This window comes from Hypomesus nipponensis, chromosome 17 (assembly GCF_054491055.1).
Source record: "Hypomesus nipponensis isolate SF chromosome 17, ASM5449105v1, whole genome shotgun sequence".
Taxonomy (NCBI): Eukaryota; Metazoa; Chordata; class Actinopteri; order Osmeriformes; family Osmeridae; genus Hypomesus; species Hypomesus nipponensis.
In genome coordinates this window covers 7333014-7351139 of record NC_140377.1, presented here as the reverse complement: position 1 = coordinate 7351139, position 18126 = coordinate 7333014, and the positions used below count along the sequence as shown (strand labels likewise).

At 48.3% G+C, this 18126-nt stretch overlaps 1 protein-coding gene across 2 annotated transcripts in view; it reads left to right on the top strand.

Annotated features, from left to right (window-relative positions):
• The window catches only part of baiap2a (BAR/IMD domain containing adaptor protein 2a), a 46576-nt gene extending 28609 nt beyond the window's left edge, over nt 1-17967 (top strand). Inside the window, exons 7-15 of one of the 2 annotated variants that reach the window (XM_084676990.1) lie at nt 8963-9115; nt 10823-11074; nt 11850-12072; nt 12211-12412; nt 12598-12666; nt 13010-13163; nt 13554-13591; nt 17169-17211; nt 17853-17943. In XM_084676990.1, the coding sequence (XP_084533116.1) occupies nt 8963-9115; nt 10823-11074; nt 11850-12072; nt 12211-12412; nt 12598-12666; nt 13010-13163; nt 13554-13591; nt 17169-17196 (1119 nt within the window). In that variant the 3' untranslated portion in view covers nt 17197-17211; nt 17853-17943. Of the gene's footprint in view, nt 1-8962; nt 9116-10822; nt 11075-11849; nt 12073-12210; nt 12413-12597; nt 12667-13009; nt 13164-13553; nt 13592-17168; nt 17212-17852 lie in introns of both variants that reach the window. The other variant, XM_084676989.1, reaches the window with a different exon arrangement.
• Nucleotides 17968-18126: the final 159 nt, after the last annotated feature.

Below are 18126 nucleotides of genomic sequence, written 5' to 3'. Positions count from 1 at the left end.
CGCTTACAATGTAGCTGGTGTAATGACGTTAGCTGCGCAAATGTCCAGTAATATCTCTATTTTAATTGGTCCATGTTGGATACGTAACGTAGGTGATTACTGGCATAACATTTACGTGCAAAAACACAGCAGAGTTGTGCTTTTCAACGTACATGTTGAAGAATACAGGATGGAAGTGCGCAAGTGAGTTTTTCGCTTGTCATCCGCAGTGAACGGACAGTAAAAGCACTGCTTATTCTACAATTGTTTTTGTATTTGATTATGCGTAACTGCTACATTTGTCATCGTAACGTCTAAACAATTGGAATAACACACATATTATATATATAAATCACAAGAAGGCAGTTCTTTTAACCGTTGGGCTGTCTCAGACCCCCCACATTGCGAAGGTTAAAAGAAAATTATTTTTATTTGTTTGTATTGGGTAAAATTGGGTAAACACAACGATGGTTCATTATGAACCTTTGGGTCATGTGACCCGAAGGCAGCACAAGGGTTTTAAGGAGGCCAGCGGGTCCTCTATCTCTCGTGGGTCGCCACCACTCGCCATACTCGTCCTTAGTGCTGCTAGCTATCTCTGATTCACGGCGGCGCCAATCCGTATTACATTAATTAATTTTAAATTTTTATACCGTGTATTCTCTGTGTAATTTCATGCACCGAACCATGACGCCCATACCGTATGGTTTAATACGAATACATGTACCGTTCCACTCCTAATATCTGTGTATTTTCGACTCTCAGACGGCATTTGTTGATGAAGGCTTTTTTGACCCTGGCCTTCTCCACAGGTGTCCATCCATGATGTAGGCTGCAAGAATAAAAGAAAGCACAAATTCAAGATAAATTCCCCTTGCGTACTGTAACCATGGTGTGGAAAATCCTGACTTAATTGTTACCAGGGAAATAGTCAATGTCCAGTTTTTGCCCTGATCACACACAAAACACCCCCCTCCTTTTAGGGCTCAACAACTAATCGCATTTGCAATAATATTGTGATATGTTAAAACATGGCAACGGCTGCGATTTGGTCATGTGAATCTCGAGAGCAAAGCAGTCTGCACTCCGCAGAGAAGGCATCAACTTGGCATGCTAACGCTACGCTGTACCTTGACCTGTTGTACAATGGCCTCAGTCCCAAAAAGGAAGCTGTGTGGGACTTTTTTTGGTTTAAACACCCCCAGACAAAACCGTAGCAGGGCGGAAGGTAATGTTTTCTCTCCCGTGTGTGTGTTTGAATGTTGGTCTGTATGTGTGTGAACAGGATTACGCAAAAACTACCAGCCCGATTTGTATGAAACTTGGTGAAGGGGTTAAGCATGGGCCTACATAATTCTGACCATAATTTGTCATTAGGCTCCTTGACGATCACTGCAAAAGAGCTGCAGTTCCTGTGCAGAGACAGGAGAACCTAGCAGAACAACCATCTCTCCAGCTCTCCATCATAGCCAAAGCCCACCTGAGAGGTCACGACAGCTAGTCAGACTCGTTAGATCAGAGAGGTATATTAACATCGCATCGTTTGAGTATCGTAAAAGTCGAGACTTCAGGACCCTGGGTTCTGGACTGGATGGAGTGCTACAGAGAAGGTGTTCTGTCAGAGTCTCCCATGCATGCACAGGAACACTGAAGCTATGTAAAAGTGTCTCTTTTTAGTACAGGTTTACTGTGCAACACTAGTTCACTCCAATGTTAAAACTTTGTTTTAAAAATACCACTCCAATAACCAAAATAGTCCAAAAAAAAGACAGAATACACCATCGTAATTATGAACTCATGATTACCGGGATCAGATGTTTTTCACCGCCGTAGGTTTTGTGTTTTTGAAATACATGCAAGTTAATGTCTGAGACAGAAAGAACCTCCATCAACGGTCTTGACATAAACAGTCCATACAACAATAATGGCAATTGCAACTTAATGTAATACTCACCACAAAAACTAGAGCCCACGGTTGCAGAGCTGACGCCAGGTGACAATGTAGTGAGAAAATGTAAATCTGCTGCAACAGAAAAACACTTGTATCATGCATGCAATTAATACATTGTGTAGCCTAAGTTCTAGAGCAGGGTTTCTCATAAATATATTTAGTGGAACGACGTTAGCCTCCAACCACTCTGAGGCGGCAACGTCACACAAAAACGTAAATGTAATAACAACAGAAAACGTTTGGTTATAATAATGTACCTTCATTTGTAGCATTTTGTTATGTCGGTTTAAAACGTGGTTGCTAACTTTGACTATAGCACTGGAATTCCACCCTCAACTGGGGTGCATGAGTGTTCAACCATCTAATTGATTTTACAGTAGATCGAATTCTTATCATCATATCCGGCATCGCCTAGCAATAATTTCAGGCTTGCCGCTCAAATTGCTAATGTTGCTGATTTGAGGTCGTTTTTAAACAACTAAATAAGCACATGAAAGCTGAAAATTTGAATTTAGACTGTCTTTGGTATGTATTTGTAGGAAAGTCACATTGCGTGGTCGGAGACTTATGTGGGCTCCACATGGTCGGAGACCCATGCCATGCACATACGTTCAGGTGGCCCGCGAGTTTCATGTGGGCACCCCCACATAGCGAAGTTAAGGGGGCTAACACACAAAAGTATTACACAAGTTCAGACAAACCTACTCGGTTCCCAGGTTTGACACAATATAGTGTCACTAGCATGTAAATTATAGCAAGCTAGTCTCATGGTGTGTCGGCTATCTAAGATGGTGGACGAAGGTTCGTAGCTACAGTAGCTAGTTGCCTTGCATGTGATTGCCAAAGGTAATCCTAATGCTAACATTAACTTATTTCTTTAGAAAATTGTGAAAGTCAAACCCCAAATCACCAGGTAGCTATTGGTAGCCATGCATACTTACATATTTGAGATGATTGATGGCTGGAGTGGAAACACAGATAAACGACAAATTTCTTCCACTGAGTTGAGCCATTGAGTGAGTGATGACTGAACCGTTGAGTGAGTGATTTGCGCGCAATGCGCGATTGCGCGGCTATCGCGAGACAATTTGAAAGCCTTACTTGAAGTTACTTGATTGATTCACTTTATCACAAAATGACCTAAATAATTTCATGTAGGCCTACACTTTCTGCATTCTACACAATGCGATCACATTTTGCTAAAGAACATGACACAAGTGTGTAAAATACACAAAAGATGCTTAGTTTAATCCAATCCAGGCCAGTCTAATTTTTTTCAGTGTATATTTAACCAGCATTTTTTGTGCTGGCGTAAAATTGCTATTACACACATGTTCTTGTTGAGCATATCATTGTGATGTATTGTGAAAAAACAAAAGGGTAAAAACAGTTCTAACCGCATGCATCTGTAGTAGGCTAAACACAGTGATTTACCATTTTGGGTTTTTGTGTAGGCCTACTTTACCGTTGTTTTCACGGTAAAACAGTTGTAGTTTTTACAAAGCAATAATGCAAAAGTTAGTAATGCAAACTTTCTTGTATTTACATTAACAGTACTTATCTGTTTATTCATGTTTTATAATTAACAGTTTTTTACTGTTGCTACTCTACTACCTTTCACTGTTAAAATTATGGATTTTCTTTACAGTGTGGTTATCCTCTCTACTGTTTTCCATTTCTATTTGTCCTATTCAAGTGCAAGTAATATTGATAGATTATTGAAATATCCAGTGAAAACATATTGTTAAATTTGCTTTTGTCTGCATTATGTTAACCTCAACTTTCGCCATGTAAATATCAAAACATCTGTTTAAAATGTAATGGGAATTTTCTTTTCTTTTTCTGGAGACCAGAATGGGATTTATTCGCCATGAAAGTTTGCACAGACAAGGAATTTGCTTTGGCAGGAAGGTGCATACAATAAATATATAGGGACCTAAAATTTAAATATGTGGACTATCTATACTAAGGGTACATAAACTAGCAGTACTAAGTGGGATTAGATTAGAATAAAATATACAATAAAATAAAATATAAGTTGCCGTAAATTACAATATAAAAATACAAATATTACAAAAAATACAAATGTACAAGATACAATTTTGTAATGCAGTGCAAAAAGTAGTGTGTTTTAAGCAGGAAGTCATTAGAGTCAGTGTGGTCCCTTGGCCTTGTTGAAGAGGCCAACAGCGGAAGGGAAGAAACTGTTTTTGTGGCGTGAGGTATTGGTCCTGATGGACCGCAGCCTTCTGCCGGAGGGGAGTGACTGAAACAGGGAGTGTCCAGGGTGGGAGGAGTCGGCCACAATCTTCCTCGCTCGCCTCAGGGTCCTCGAGGTGTGCAGGTCCTCGAGGGTAGGCAGATTGCAGCCAATCACCTTTTCAGCAGTGCGGATGATACGCTGCAGTCTGCTCTTGTCCTTGGCAGTGGCAGCAGCGTACCAGACGTTGATGGAGGAGGTGAGGATAGAGTCAATGATGGCTGAGTAGAAGTGCACCATCATTGTCTTTGGCAGGTTGAACTTCTTCAGCTGCCGGAGGAAGTACATCCTCTGTTGTGCTTTCTTGATGAGGGAGCTGATGTTCAGTTCCCACTTGAGGTCCTGGGAGAGGATAGTGCCCAGGAAGCGGAAGGACTCCACAGTGTTGACTGGGGAGTCACACGGTGATGGGGGTGAGTGGGGCTGTGTTCCTCCTGAAGTCCACAACCATCTCCACTGTCTTAAGAGCATTGAGCTCTAAGTTGTTCTGGCTGCACCAGGTCACCAGGTTGGCCGCTTCCCACCTATAACCAGACTTGTCTCCACCAGAGATGAGCCCAATAAGGGTGGTGTCGTCCGCAAACTTCAGGAGTTTGACGGACGGATGACTGGAGGTGCAACTGTTGGTGTACAGGGAGAAGAGCAGAGGAGAAAGGACGCAGCCCTGAGGTGATCCGGTACTGATGGACCGGGAGTCAAAGACTTGTGTTCCCAGCTTAACGCACTGCTTCCTGTCAGACAGGAAGTCTGTGATCCACCTGCAGGTGGAATCAGGCACGTTCAGCTGGGAGAGCTTGTCCTGAAGCAGGGCCGGGATGATGGTGTTGAAGGCAGAGCTGAAGTCCACAAACAGGATCCTGGCATAGGATGCTGGGGAGTCCAGGTGCTGTAGGGTGAAGTGGAGGGCCATGTTAACTGCATCGTCCACAGACCCGTTGGCTCTGTAGGCAAACTGCAGGAGGTCCAGTAGAGGGTCAGTGATGGATTTAAGGTGTGCCAGCACCAGGCGCTCGAAAGACTTCATTACCACAGAGGTTAGGGCGACGGGTCTGTAGTCAGTATGTCCTGTTGGCCTTGGCTTTTTGGGCACAGGGATGATGGTGGAGGACTTGAGACACTGGCACATGGCATGTCTCAAGGGAGGTGTTAAAGATGTAGGTAAACACCGGAGACAGCTGGTCAGCGCAGTGCTTGAGGGTGGCTTGAGAGACAGAGTCCGGCCCAGCTGCTTTGAGGGGATTCTGCCTTTCGTCATGGACAAGCATATAAACAACATTACAATGGGCAAGTTGAGTTAATTTTTAAAGAAAACAATACATCTGGATGAGAATTCAGAGAGTGCTTGTGGAGAGCTCTTTGGTTGTTGTGTCTGAGCTCAGCATGAGATGCATGAATGAGACTAGGATGTGAATAGATTGAGATTATAAAGAGAGCTCTCTGATATCTCTGCCTGAGATCAAAAAGAGGCACACAACTTGAGAAAATCTGAGACTTATTTCAGTGCTTGATGAGATCTATTATGAAACCCAAAAGGAGACTAATTTGAGATTTTGTGAGGCCTTTTCTCAAGAGAAAAACATGAGAAACAGGAGAAATAAGCCATAATCTCGTTTTGGTTTCATACATACCTCATTCTTGTCTACGAGAAATGCATGAGACATTTTTGAGAGCTCTTTGGTAGTTTTATTTTCCTCTGGGGTTGTCTGATTGCTGTCTGGCGGATGACACAGTTGGAATCGCTTCCCTCGCCGTCTCTGTCGGCCACCCCCCCCCCCGCCCCCATCCCCTCTCCCCCCCCCTGCCCCCCCCCCCACATCCCGTTCCCTCGCTTCTCCTGGCTGTCCTTGCGTCTGCCTGCGTCGCCTCGCAGCATGGGGTCTCATCAATGGTTTAAGGCCCCTGTGAAGATGCTAATGAACTCATTATGTAGTTCATCAGAGTGGCCCCAGCTGCAGCCGGGGGGGGGGGGGGGTGGGGATGTAGTAAAGATAACCTCGCTGCCTGGAAACGACAGCGGAGGAGGTTCGCTCAGCCTTTCAACTGGGATTCAGGGAAAAGACCTCAAAGGCGGACCTGGCCCCGAATCTAGGAAGGGTGGAGTGATGTGGGGATGAAAAGAAAGGATGGCGATAGCTGTCTCGTTGCCGCATTTGGACACGCGCGCACACAAACAGGCACACCCATACACACGCAAACACCCACACACACACACACACACACACATCTACAGAGGCGAGATCCACAGCTCCTGTTTGCAGACGAAGATATCATGTCACGTAGCAGTACGCCGGTACAGTACCACGATGCCTGTCGGCGTTAAGCGACAATGCCGATAATGAGGGATCAGCAGAGCCGAGCTGAGCAGGTCTGCTACATGAATAAGGAGACGACTGCTGAGTCCTGTTGGCGGGGATGGAGAGGAAACGTAGAGCAAGCGCACAGCCCTTCAAACGCTTAATGGTCCTCCAGCTTTCTATATTTCTATATTTCACCGCAGCTGGAGTGCGGTCTGTCCCCAAGCGGCCCACCTGGGAGGGGAGATCCAAATATGGGTATGGACGTAGACGAGTGTCGGTTAAGCTTTTGCGTCGTCTTTATCGAGGGGGTCGTCGTTCATTCGCGATTCGCGGAGCAGCCTTCTCCGTGAGGGCTTCGGAGGGGGCCGTACGGTACTGCTGCTCGCGTGCTCGCCAATCTTGCGGTGTGTCTCGCGGAGCAGAGGACAGGGCTCTGCAGAGGCCAGACCGGCGTCTAAGGGGGGGGGGGGTTAACACGCTGATAATGAAACTTCTAAGGGACTTTTTTTCCTCACCAATGACAGAGCGCGGAATGAAGCGAGCGCTAGGCACGTGGAAGAGAGCTGCAGGTGAACACGGATATAGCCCCTCTTTTGGCGCACTCGAGTGGTGGCACATCCATCACAGATGGCTGCTCGCTATCTACCCCCCCCCCTCCCTCTGCACGCTGGTCTGGACCCTGATCCGATAGCCAAAACAATGAGTTGCACTGCTCACTGTACGAGCACCACCTCACTTGTTCCTCCTCTCTCTCTCTCTCTCTCTCTCTCTCTCTCTCTCTCTCTCTCACTCACTCACTCTCTCTCTCTCTCTCTCTCTCTCTCTCTCTCTCTCTCTCTCTCTCTCTCTCTCTCTCTCTCTCTCTCTCTCTCTCTCTCTCTCTCTCTCTCTCTCTCTCTCTCTCTCTCTCTCTCTCTCTCTCTCTCTCTCTCTCTCTCTCTCTCTCTCTCTCTCTCTCTCTCTCTCTCTCTCTCTCTCTCTCTCTCTCTCTCTCTCTCTCTCTCTCTCTCTCTCTCTCTCTCTCTCTCTCTCTCTCTCCTTGTTCCTTCCTCTCTTTGCAGTTCGCAGTGTGACTCATCTCAAAGCAAAGTCTATAACTTTCTGGAGAGAGAGGGAGAGAGAGAGAGAGAGGGAGGGAGGGAGGGAGGGAGGGAGGGAGGGAGGGAGGGAGGGAGGGAGGGAGGGAGGGAGGGAGGGAGGGAGGGAGGGAGGGAGGGAGGGAGGGAGGGAGGGAGGGAGGGAGGGAGGGAGGGAGGGAGGGAGGGAGAGGGAGAGAGGGAGAGAGGGAGAGGGGGAGAGGGGGAGAGGGGGAGAGGGAGTTTGGAACTTGGCAGCGTCAGCCACATATTCTGCTGCTGCTCACTCATTGAAATTCCTCCCCTGGCAAGAGCCTGGCAAGAGCTTGTTGCGTCTAGGTTCTGGTGCGACTGGCTATGAGGACGTGCGAGAACAAGAGATGCGTTTTGAAAGACGTCAAGTGGCAGAGAGAGAGAGAGAGAGAGAGTACACCAAGGTCATGATGCTCCCTGACTGCGGGGGAACGCACGCATCATCCTTTCGTCTCCACCTCTCTGCCTCTAGCAGACGTGCTGCTCTCAGGGTGTGTAATGGTGGAGGTGGATGACCTCCAACGCTCAGTACACTCATGCACACATCGCTTCATCACAATGGGTTTGTTCCCTCACATAGCTCCCGTAGCTCCGAGAATCCCCCTCAGAGTTCCAGGGATTGGACTTGGCAACCGGCCGTGAGGGAGTGTCGCCATCTGGTGGCGTCACGTGGAAGTTCAACACTCCCCGTAACCGTTGAGGGCATTGACTTATGACATCGGGTGGTTGCAGGAACAAGTAAAAAGGCCTCAACTCCCAACTTCTTCAGCTTTATTCTGTCAACTTATGAGTCTGTCATAATGGTTTCCCGGCACAGCCTGTCTGTGGCTCATTCGGATTAAACACTTGGTTTGGCACCCTCTGTCCCCCAGCATCAGTCATGAGCTGCAGGTCAAACTGGAGGGTTGAGCTTCCCTCCCTCCCTCCCCCACACAAACACACCACCAAGGTCTCCTGTCTGTCACATGATCTGAGTACTCATTAGAAGGAGTGGATCGAAGCTACCAGTGACCACAGCTCTGACAGGAGAGAGGGCGTGGATGTAGATAGGAGAGGCAGCCCGCAGTGGCATTACCACTTGAGGAGGCCATAGCTGTGGTAATGACAGCAGTAACATCAATAACCCTAAGAACCAGGCTGGTTGGCAGCACCTCAGCTCAGACTCATTTGAACGTCTTGGAAAAATGGTGCCACCGGGAGATACGAACTGTGCGGGAGCAATTCAAACGTAGTAGAGGGTATCCACGCCTTTGTCCTCACCCTGACTGCTGTAAAGGGAACATTGGACTAAATGGATGATCTGGAGTGTTGCGGCCTGTGTAACTGCGCACAGCTAACCCCTCGTTCTGTTGCGTTTCCTCCCCAGTTTGTGGAGACCATCAGCAGTAAGCAGAGTGAGTTGGACACCTTCATCGCCGAGGGCTACAAGACGGCCCTGTCCGAGGAGCGTCGCAGGTACTGCTTCCTGGTGGACCGCCAGTGTGCCGTGGCCAAGAACAGCAGCGCCTACCACGGCAAGGTAAAGCCCACCACCGTTTGAAAGAATGAGCGAAGCTGCCGTATTTTCCGGAATATAAGCCGCTTTTTTTTTGGTATGAGCCGCACCCCACCAAAATGGGAGCTTTGCGTTCGTAAATCTGAGCATGTCTGCCGCACTTGATACGGGAACAATGATACCAAGCAATGCGCGAGTATAGGTGATGTGTAACACACTTTGGTGGAACGGATCATTCGAAACTCCGTACCAAAACCAAAGTAAGTAAGTATGTTTTGTATTGTCCGGGAATGAACTCAAATTTAAATAGCATTCAAAAGAAAAATGTGTTTCTACTGTTGTTTTGCTATAAACGTGCTATAAGCCACATCGAAATATAAACCGCACCACCACAAGAAAAATGTCAAATCGGGGTATAAACCGCAGCTTTATTTCCGAAAAATACGGTAGTTTAGGCATGGCACTCGGGCAGCGCGCGTCATATCACCCATCGGCGTGTTCTTAGCCCATAGGCTTAGCTCGATAGGCGGTGCAATAAAGTGTTGTCTGTCTGTACTCCACGTTGGGGGATTGAACTTGTTGCTCCCTGCCTCATGTCAGGCATGCTGCAGTGAAGGCAGGGAGCGCTTCCCCATCTACATCCATTCTGTCAATTTTAAACCTATTCTCTGGTATATGAATAAATGGTGAAATCAATCACGTGAGTGTCTTGACTGAACTGCGAGACAGATTTTGAAGGGCCGTTTCCAACCGGGGGGGGGGGGGGGCGTAGTCGTCTTAAAGAAGCCCACAGATCTCTGTAAATGATTGAAGATCATGCTCGAATATGCAGGATATCTGATCGTCGAGAGTCTCTCTTCCCCGGTCTGTGTCCTGGCTAATGGGTCACCGCTACTCATTACTGCTTGTTTTTGTTCTGGGTTTGGGGAAGGGGAGGGAGAGAGCGTGTATCGGTCTTTTTTTCTATTCATGCAGCCTTGGTTAATGGAGTACACCTTGTTCACTAGTGGCAATAGGCTGAAGAGGTGTGTGTGTATATTTGTGTGTATATTTGTGTGTGTGCCTACATGTGTGTACTGCAGCGCCGACTGTTTTCAAGAACACGGCGTCCAGCAGCCAATCAGCAGGGGGGCATGTGTGGGAAGAGATCACCTAGGGCACAGTAAAGAGCTCTCGGTGCGAGCGTGCGCTCTTTTCCGTGCAGCGGCGTGTGCCCGTGTACAGCACCGTGCACGTGTGTCCTTCCCCTGTCGTGCTGTGGCGCTCGGAAGGGAGCGGGAGAGCCGCGTGAGAGGGGACAGTGTGTGTGTCAGCTGGGGTGGTGGGTGGCGGGTCGGCGCTCCACACAGACACGGCGCCTGTGGGCCACACCGCACAGGGCCCACCGTTTGTAGAGGTCAGGGGTCAAGGACATCCAGAGTCTACCGCTCTCCCCTGGATGGGCCTGGGAGAGAAAGAGGGGGGGGGGGGGATCGTCGACTAGTTAAGAACACAAATGGGAAAGACCTTAACGGGTGGTCAGTTGGAAGCTTCTTAGATAACTCGGTTGTTGCACGGGAGACCGGTGTGTAGGCGTATTATGTGATGAGTCTCAAGCCAGTATAAACAGAGAACACACATCTTATTGTTTCCTGGAGATTATACAGAGGTGGTGGGAAAATGGTACTGTATGAAGCTTTGTGAATTGTTGCATAACATTGTGTCCGTGCTCGTGCGTGTGTGTGTGTGTAGGGAAAGGACCTGCTCACCCAGAAGATCCCGGTGTGGCAACAGGCCTGCTCTGACCCCAACAAGCTGCCGGAGAGGGCCATGCTCCTGGCCCAGCAGATGGGCTCTGGGGGGGGCACCCTGGGGGGCTCCAGCCCCCTGCACACCTCCAAGTCCAACCTGGTCATCTCTGACCCCATCCCGGGGGCCCAGCCTCTGCCGGTGCCTCCGGAGCTGGCTGTGTTCATGGCCGGTGGTGGGCTGGGACACCAGGCGGTGAGTGGATCAATCTGTTGAAGGGTCTTTCTTCTTTGTCAGTGTTCAGTTCCTTGCATGAGTTGGGCTGCTGGGATGGGCATAACTCAGGGGTGGAGCATTTGAATGCAGATCAATACAGCCCAGGTTCAAACCACCCCATGTATGTCACTTTGCTCAATTAATACTTTCTTGTTAATGAATACACTGCTGGGGAGAGATCTCCCAGCAGCACTGGTATGAACAAGGTAGCACTTGCTGCTGGCAGGATATGAGTGTGTGTGTGTGTGTGTGTGTGTGTGTGTCTGTGTGAGAGAGATGGGCATCTCTGCCTCACTGCATGGGCGGTGCTAACGAACTCACGTCTCCTGTCATCGGAGGCACCTTTGGCCTTTCGTGAGCAAGGAAAACAAAAATGCATCTCTCTGCTGCACTTTTAATGATGCCTTTTACAACACGCTAATTAGAACTCTGAGACAGCTCGACTGAGCTGAACTTTCAGAATGTCAGTTCCGTAACTGCGCCGAAATCTCCTGCCGTGGCACATTTCGTTTTCCCTTCGTGATTACAGGAAAGTTCATCACAGCATCCCCTCTTTGACGTCTGATTTATTGAATAGAGAGTGAAAAATAAACATCATATCGCGGGAAGGTTTTATTGGTTTGGAAGGGGGAACACAATGTTCTTTCCCAGCATGGGGCAGAGGCAGGAAGCACGGTCGTGTTTGCGCGCGTGTGTGTGTGCCCCGCGTGCGTGTGTGTGTGTGTGTATGTTAATGAATGTCTCCATGTTCCAGAGGCTGATGGGCCCAGACGGAATGTCCTTGGTGAACGGAACCACAGGGGTCCATGGGGAGGAGTTCTGGACCGAGGGAGGCGTTTCCCAGGTCAGGCCCTCCTCCCCCCAGACCCAGGCCCAGCCTCAGCCCCAGGCCCAGCCCCAGAGACAGGTCAGCGAGGTCTACTCCAACACCCTGCCTGTCCGCAGGCCCGCCCCGGCCAAAAACAAGACGTCCGTGGGTAAGAGGTCCACGCGCCGTCCTGTCAAGACGATGCAGCGCTTTTGTGCTATGAATAGGAATATTAATGTACACAGAAAAGGATAGGACTGAGTGACCGCCCCCTCCCTCCCTCCCCCCTCCCTCCTCTGTGCCCCAGGAGAGACACGGACCCTGCCCAGGTCCAGCTCCATGGCGGCCGGCCTGGAGAAGAACGGCCGCGCCCGCGTCCAGGCCATCTTCTCGCACGCCGCCGGCGACAACGGCACCCTCCTCAGCTTCTCCGAGGGAGACATCATCACCCTGCTGGTCCCCGAGGCCCGCGACGGCTGGCACTACGGAGAGAACGAGAAGAACAAGATGTGAGCGCCTGCTCAGGCTCTTGGGACGCCCGCACCACACACAAACACGCGCGCATATACATAAATATACGGAAAGAAACAAAGATATTGCATTTCCCATTTAGACGCACGGCGTCTAGCAGACACGGTGGAGCCGGGTCCGGCATGCGTCGCAGACTTCTGATCCGGCCTTTTTTTTTTCTCAGGCGAGGTTGGTTCCCCTTCTCCTACACGCGTGTGCTGCCTGAGAGTGACAACGAGAAGCTCCGAGTCAAGTAAGCGCCACGCTGAAAAGATGTGTGTACACGTGTACATTTAGTCATTTAGCAGACGCTCTTATACAGAGCGACTTACAGTAAGTACAGGGACATTCCCCCCGAGACAAGTAGGGTGAAGTGCCTGGCCCAAGGACACAACGTCATTTGGCACGGCCGCAAATCGAACCAAGGACCTTCTGATTCATAGCCCAACTCCCTCACTGCTCAGCCATCTGACCCCCTGTGTGTGTGTGTGTTGGTGCATGATGTAGGCCGCGCATGGGCCTGTCTCGGTGTGCGTTGCGTGCTTGAACTGACCAGTCCGTCTGTCCCGTCCCGTCCCCCCCTCGTCCCTCCTCAGTCTCAACCACGGGAAGAGCAGCAGCACCGGGAACCTGCTGGAGAGCGACATGACCCTGCCCATGCCTGACTACGGCCTGACCGCCCGCCTGCTGGCACAGAGCCTGGCGCAGAGCCGCCCCCGGCCCTACAGCATGGCAGGCTTCACCACACAGGTAGGGCACCATCTCCGCTACGGATGTGTCAAGTTGTCTCGAAGCTGGAACCGACTCCATACTGGTCAATGACCTGAACACATCCTCAGACATAGACACGCCTTTGTTTTTTGTTTTTCCATTTTACGGAATCTTTTGGAGTGTTTGGTGTCTATTGTGTTTTAGGGATGTGTTGGGTAAGTTATTTTAGCTTGGCTCATTGTCATGACAACACAATGTGTGATGAGTAATGCTGCAGTGGCTTGAGCCAAAAATATTTGCAGGTCTCTGGTGCCACCTGCTGGAAATATTCGATTAAATCACTTTCCCACTTCAGAACAGGGTGTCTAATGTGAGTAATACTCTAACTACAGTAAAAGAAAATATTTATTTCTCTCCTCACCATTTCAGCCTCCCATTGAGGACTATGACAGTCGCTTCGCTACAAGGTAAGACCTTTTATACAAACCTCCCTCCTGAACGGTGACCTGGTTTAGCTTGCCTCCGTCCAAGAAAGTAGCTGTATATACAGTAAAATAACATGTCAGCATCTAGAATTCTTCCTAAACCACACTGCAGGCGTCACTGTGCCACATAATACTGACTAGCCCAGTGTCTAATCACCTGACAGATGCTAGTGTTTCCTCTCCACTGGGGTGAGGTTCTGTTTGAATGGGGGAAGTGAGTGAGAGACATGTCTGTAGAGATGAGAGAGAGAATACTGAAGGTCCTGAGGAAGTCTCCTCCCATAGCGATGAAGAAGCACACAAAGCTGGAAATATTAGGTTTATTATACGGGAAGAAATAGTTCAAGAACTGGTTAATTGGAGCAAAAATGAAGCCTACTGAAGTTTAGTTTTTCTCCCAAGTGTCAGTTTTTTTCCTTTTTCCCACCCTTGCTTGCTCATTCCTTCAGCTTTCTAAAGATATTAATCTATCAACGCAATTTCAACCCCCTCAAGACAGTTTGTGTCTGGTCTAGTTTATTGTGAGTTTTACATGTAGATTGTCCAGAAAACAACTGGATCTCTGTAACCCAATGAGACATACTACAAATTTATAGGACGACGTGTGTGTGTGTGTGAGTGAGTGAGTTGTGCGTTTTTGTTTTTTCTCTGTGTGTATGTGTGCAAACAAAGCTCAGTGGATGTTGTGATAGTGGAGAGTGGCATCAGTACAACCTCATGTTGGCATCACTACTTGGGAGCCTGAAGCGCTGAGCTCTGGTGCCAAGTTGTTCCACATACTTTTTTGTCAGCTGCTTAATGTCAGGTTCTGGGTCAGTATTTTTAGCTTAAGTTGCTCCAGGGTGTACTCAACCCAGAGGCTTTACTAATCTTACACTGGACCCCTGTTGCCAAGGAGATGACTTTGATTACCTCATCAAAAGTGGCCTCTGAATGTCTTTGGCCTTCGCCGTGAACACAATTCCATATTCAAACGCAAATCAATTCTTCGAACTAAGTCCAGATTGAACTCTTTGTTCGCGGCCATGTTTTTATGGAGCTGTCACCACTGGTAAAGCCTGTTGCGAGAGGTTTGATGAGGTAGCTGGAGGGGGCATCTCCTTGGCCGTGCGGCCGGTGGGTTTGGCGTGGTAGATGTACGTGGTCTGGGGGGGGGGGGGGGGGGGACGTCACGGTGTCTGACGGCACCCCTCTCCTCCTGCGCGCTGCCCAAACTCATCAGAGCCCTCTAGTGGCTGTCTTGTGTCTCTCCATTTCTCTCTGAGTGTGTCCGACCTGGCATGCTTCCTTCTCTCTTTGTTCCACAGTTCCGATGGCAAATTGATTTCGACTGTGTGAGAACAGACAGACAGACAGACACAGACAGCTCCCGGATAGCACAGGCGCCCCCCCCCCCTCCTCCCCCCTCCACTTTCCTTCCTGTCCTCTCTTTTCCTCCCCCCTCCTGCCTCCACACACCCTCCTTCTCCAATGGAAGAAGCCAGTCTCATCCCTCCTTTCTGTCCTCTCTTCCTCCCCGGGTCCCTCCCTCCTTCCTGGTGGTTGCCGTGGCGACAGTAGCGGTTGGTGGGTGGAGGATAGCGCTGAGGGGGAGAGCCTGCGGCCCGGGGTCGAGGCCGGTGCCGGGGCTGGGGCTGGGGCTTCTCTGGCTGGCCTGCACCATTTTGGACTCTGAATTCTCGATCTTATCATGTCCTGGAACAATGGACCGCTCTCAAGAGACTGCCTTTGCCCACTGCTTGTCCTCTCATGCATGTACATGGTTGTGTCATTTTGTTGATCTGGAAGACATTTTCATGTACTGTACAACTGCCAAAAAAGCTACTGTCATTGTACTGAAGCCACTGGCTAAAATTGCCTTTTTTTACTCCCCTTGTGGACTAGCCTCTCGAGGCTGCACTTGTAAGATTGGTTTACCATGAGGCCGTGCAGGTGTTTTGTTTTTTGAGAGATTTTGTCCTCGCGCTGTGCTCCCCTTTGTGTCAGTGATGTTGGTTTTCCTGTCCAGAGGGTGTGTCCTCTCCGCCTTACTTCAGAATTGCTACTTTTTTCTATGGTATCTGTAGTTCATGTGCTACTGAAATGAAATCTACATGAAACTGAGGTGGTGAAATAGATTTATTAGCATTTTCAAACTTCCACTCCCACCACAGTAAATACATTTTCCATGACCAAATATTCAGACAATAAAAAAATAATAGTAAACAGTACCACAAAGCCTACCTTCCAGTGCATTTAATAACCTTCTTCCAGCCAGTCACATTATATTTATATTCTACTCTACTGAGACTGGTAGACCTCAGTTACAATTGTCCCGTAGTTCCATACCATTTGCCATTTTCTGTCAATTAGAGGCCCCTGATATATCTAGCTGAATAACAGAGAACTGAAACTTTTCTGGAGCCTTCTATGTTTATATGATTGTGTGCCCTGAGTGACTATGTTGTTTTTGGTCTTTTATTTGAGAAATGCGTTACTGTCCTTGTGAAAAGAAAAAAGAAAAAGTTAAAAAAAAAAAAAGAAAAGAAACATTTACAGAAAAGAGAAATAGAATCATGAAAAAGTGTTTATCTTATGCATGCCATGGAGGGATATCAGAAATGTGATACTGACCTTTGACATTGAATGTATGGTGACTTTTTACAAAAGTATTCTAAATAAAACATATATCTATATATTAATAAACAGTTTGGTCAGATGAGATATCTGTTCTGTCAATCAATGACTGAAACATTTTGATTTTGCATCACATGATTCTTCCCAGTTATGGCCCAGTTATATTTTTTCCCTTTTATCCCCAAAATGTGTTTTATATTTCTGTGATGCAGTATCTTTCTCCACATCACTTTGTGAATCACTGACATGCATTACTGTCGTCCCAAATATGCAGTTCCATCTGTCTCCATGGAAACCATATTGTTCCTCCTCATATTACTCCACCCTACTACTTCCTAAACAACACTGAGAAGTGTGTGTGTGTGTGTGTGTGTGTTAGTGTTTGCATGTGGGAGGGTGTTGGGTTAAAGGTGCGGTTGTTGTATGTGTGCTTTGAAGTTTACAGGCGTTTCCTTCTCTGCTTGCTTGTTGCCTGCAGTTCCTTCGTGTTTACTGTGTCTGAGAATGATCCTGGCTTGTTGGGTTATGTTTGGGTCAGAGCCCTGTTTATGTTACAGTGTGGTCTCTGTTAGTGATAGAGCGCGCACACACACACACACACACACACACACACACACACAGGCAGTGTAGACAGAGCATACAACAAGGCCTTCAGCTCAGTTGGATGAGAATGTGCTGTCAGAGCAATAGTGAAGGCTCCTAGTCCCAGAGGGTGGGTCTCTACACATCACACATCCACATTAGCCTTGAGCATGACGAGCATGGAATGTGTTTCATCTGCCATTGTGGATCACAGTTGAGGTGTATTGGTAACCTAGCGTATGTTCATCTTGCACCAGACTAAGCAACAGTACCAATGCCTTTAAGAACTGTGACCCATGCATGACCTGACTCACTGTGACGAGTGAGATACTCAAACCCAAGGGTTCTCTTTACCTTCCAGTTTGGGTCCAGAATTGTCCCGGTTCTGAGAAAACAGGACCTCCGTAAGTCGCCAGTCTCCATCGACGTTCAGCCAACCAATCACTGTTGTCTTTTTTTTCTCTCTCTCTTTCTCTCTCTCTCTCTCTCTCTCTCTCTCTCTCTCTCTCTCTCTCTCTCTCTCTCTCGCTGTCTCAAAATCTCTCTCTCAACATCTCTCTCTCAATATCTCACTTTTGATCTCTCTTTTTTACACTGGTTCTCTCTGCTGTCATTGGCTGTCTGGTAGGGTGCTGGGCATTTCTGGTCTTTTCTAGCCTTTGGCCTCTCTGGATTGGCTGAGCTGTTTATTTTCCCTGTGGAATTGGGTTCAGCCAAACAGAGAGACCCCCGGTTGCAAAAGAAAACTGTGTACTCATGTCGCTAACGTTGTCTCAGAAGACTAATCTTCTTGCATGTCTCTTCACATTAATAGTCAATCTGAACTCTTCCAATGATCAACTGTAGACTAGAACATGGTCTTTTCACCATATGCATGCCTGCTCCAACATTCTCTCTGATAGATAGTATAATGAGGGGCTTTTTCAAATCACCAAACTGACCTGGGATTGTTGCATACGGGAGGAGTTGATGCACATGATCGTGTGTTTGTGTTTGTTATAAACCCTAACTTTCTCTGTCCCTTGCCCCCCTTCTTTCTCTACAGCGATCAAGCCCTGGAGCTTTACCTCCGCTCCAACTTCACAGACGACAGATCTGCGCCCATCTTCTACTAGCCACCCCTGTGCTCCCACCTCCACCCGCCACCCGCCCACACCAACCCCTCCCCCCCCCCCCCCCTCTCTGCAAAGAGTTGATGCTGGCAGTCGTAGGTCAAATTGGACCGCCTTCATATCACTTTGGTGTTTACATGTTATTATGTGTAAATGAATGTACAGTATATCAGATCAGTTTCATGCTGAGGGAAGGTGGTAGACTTT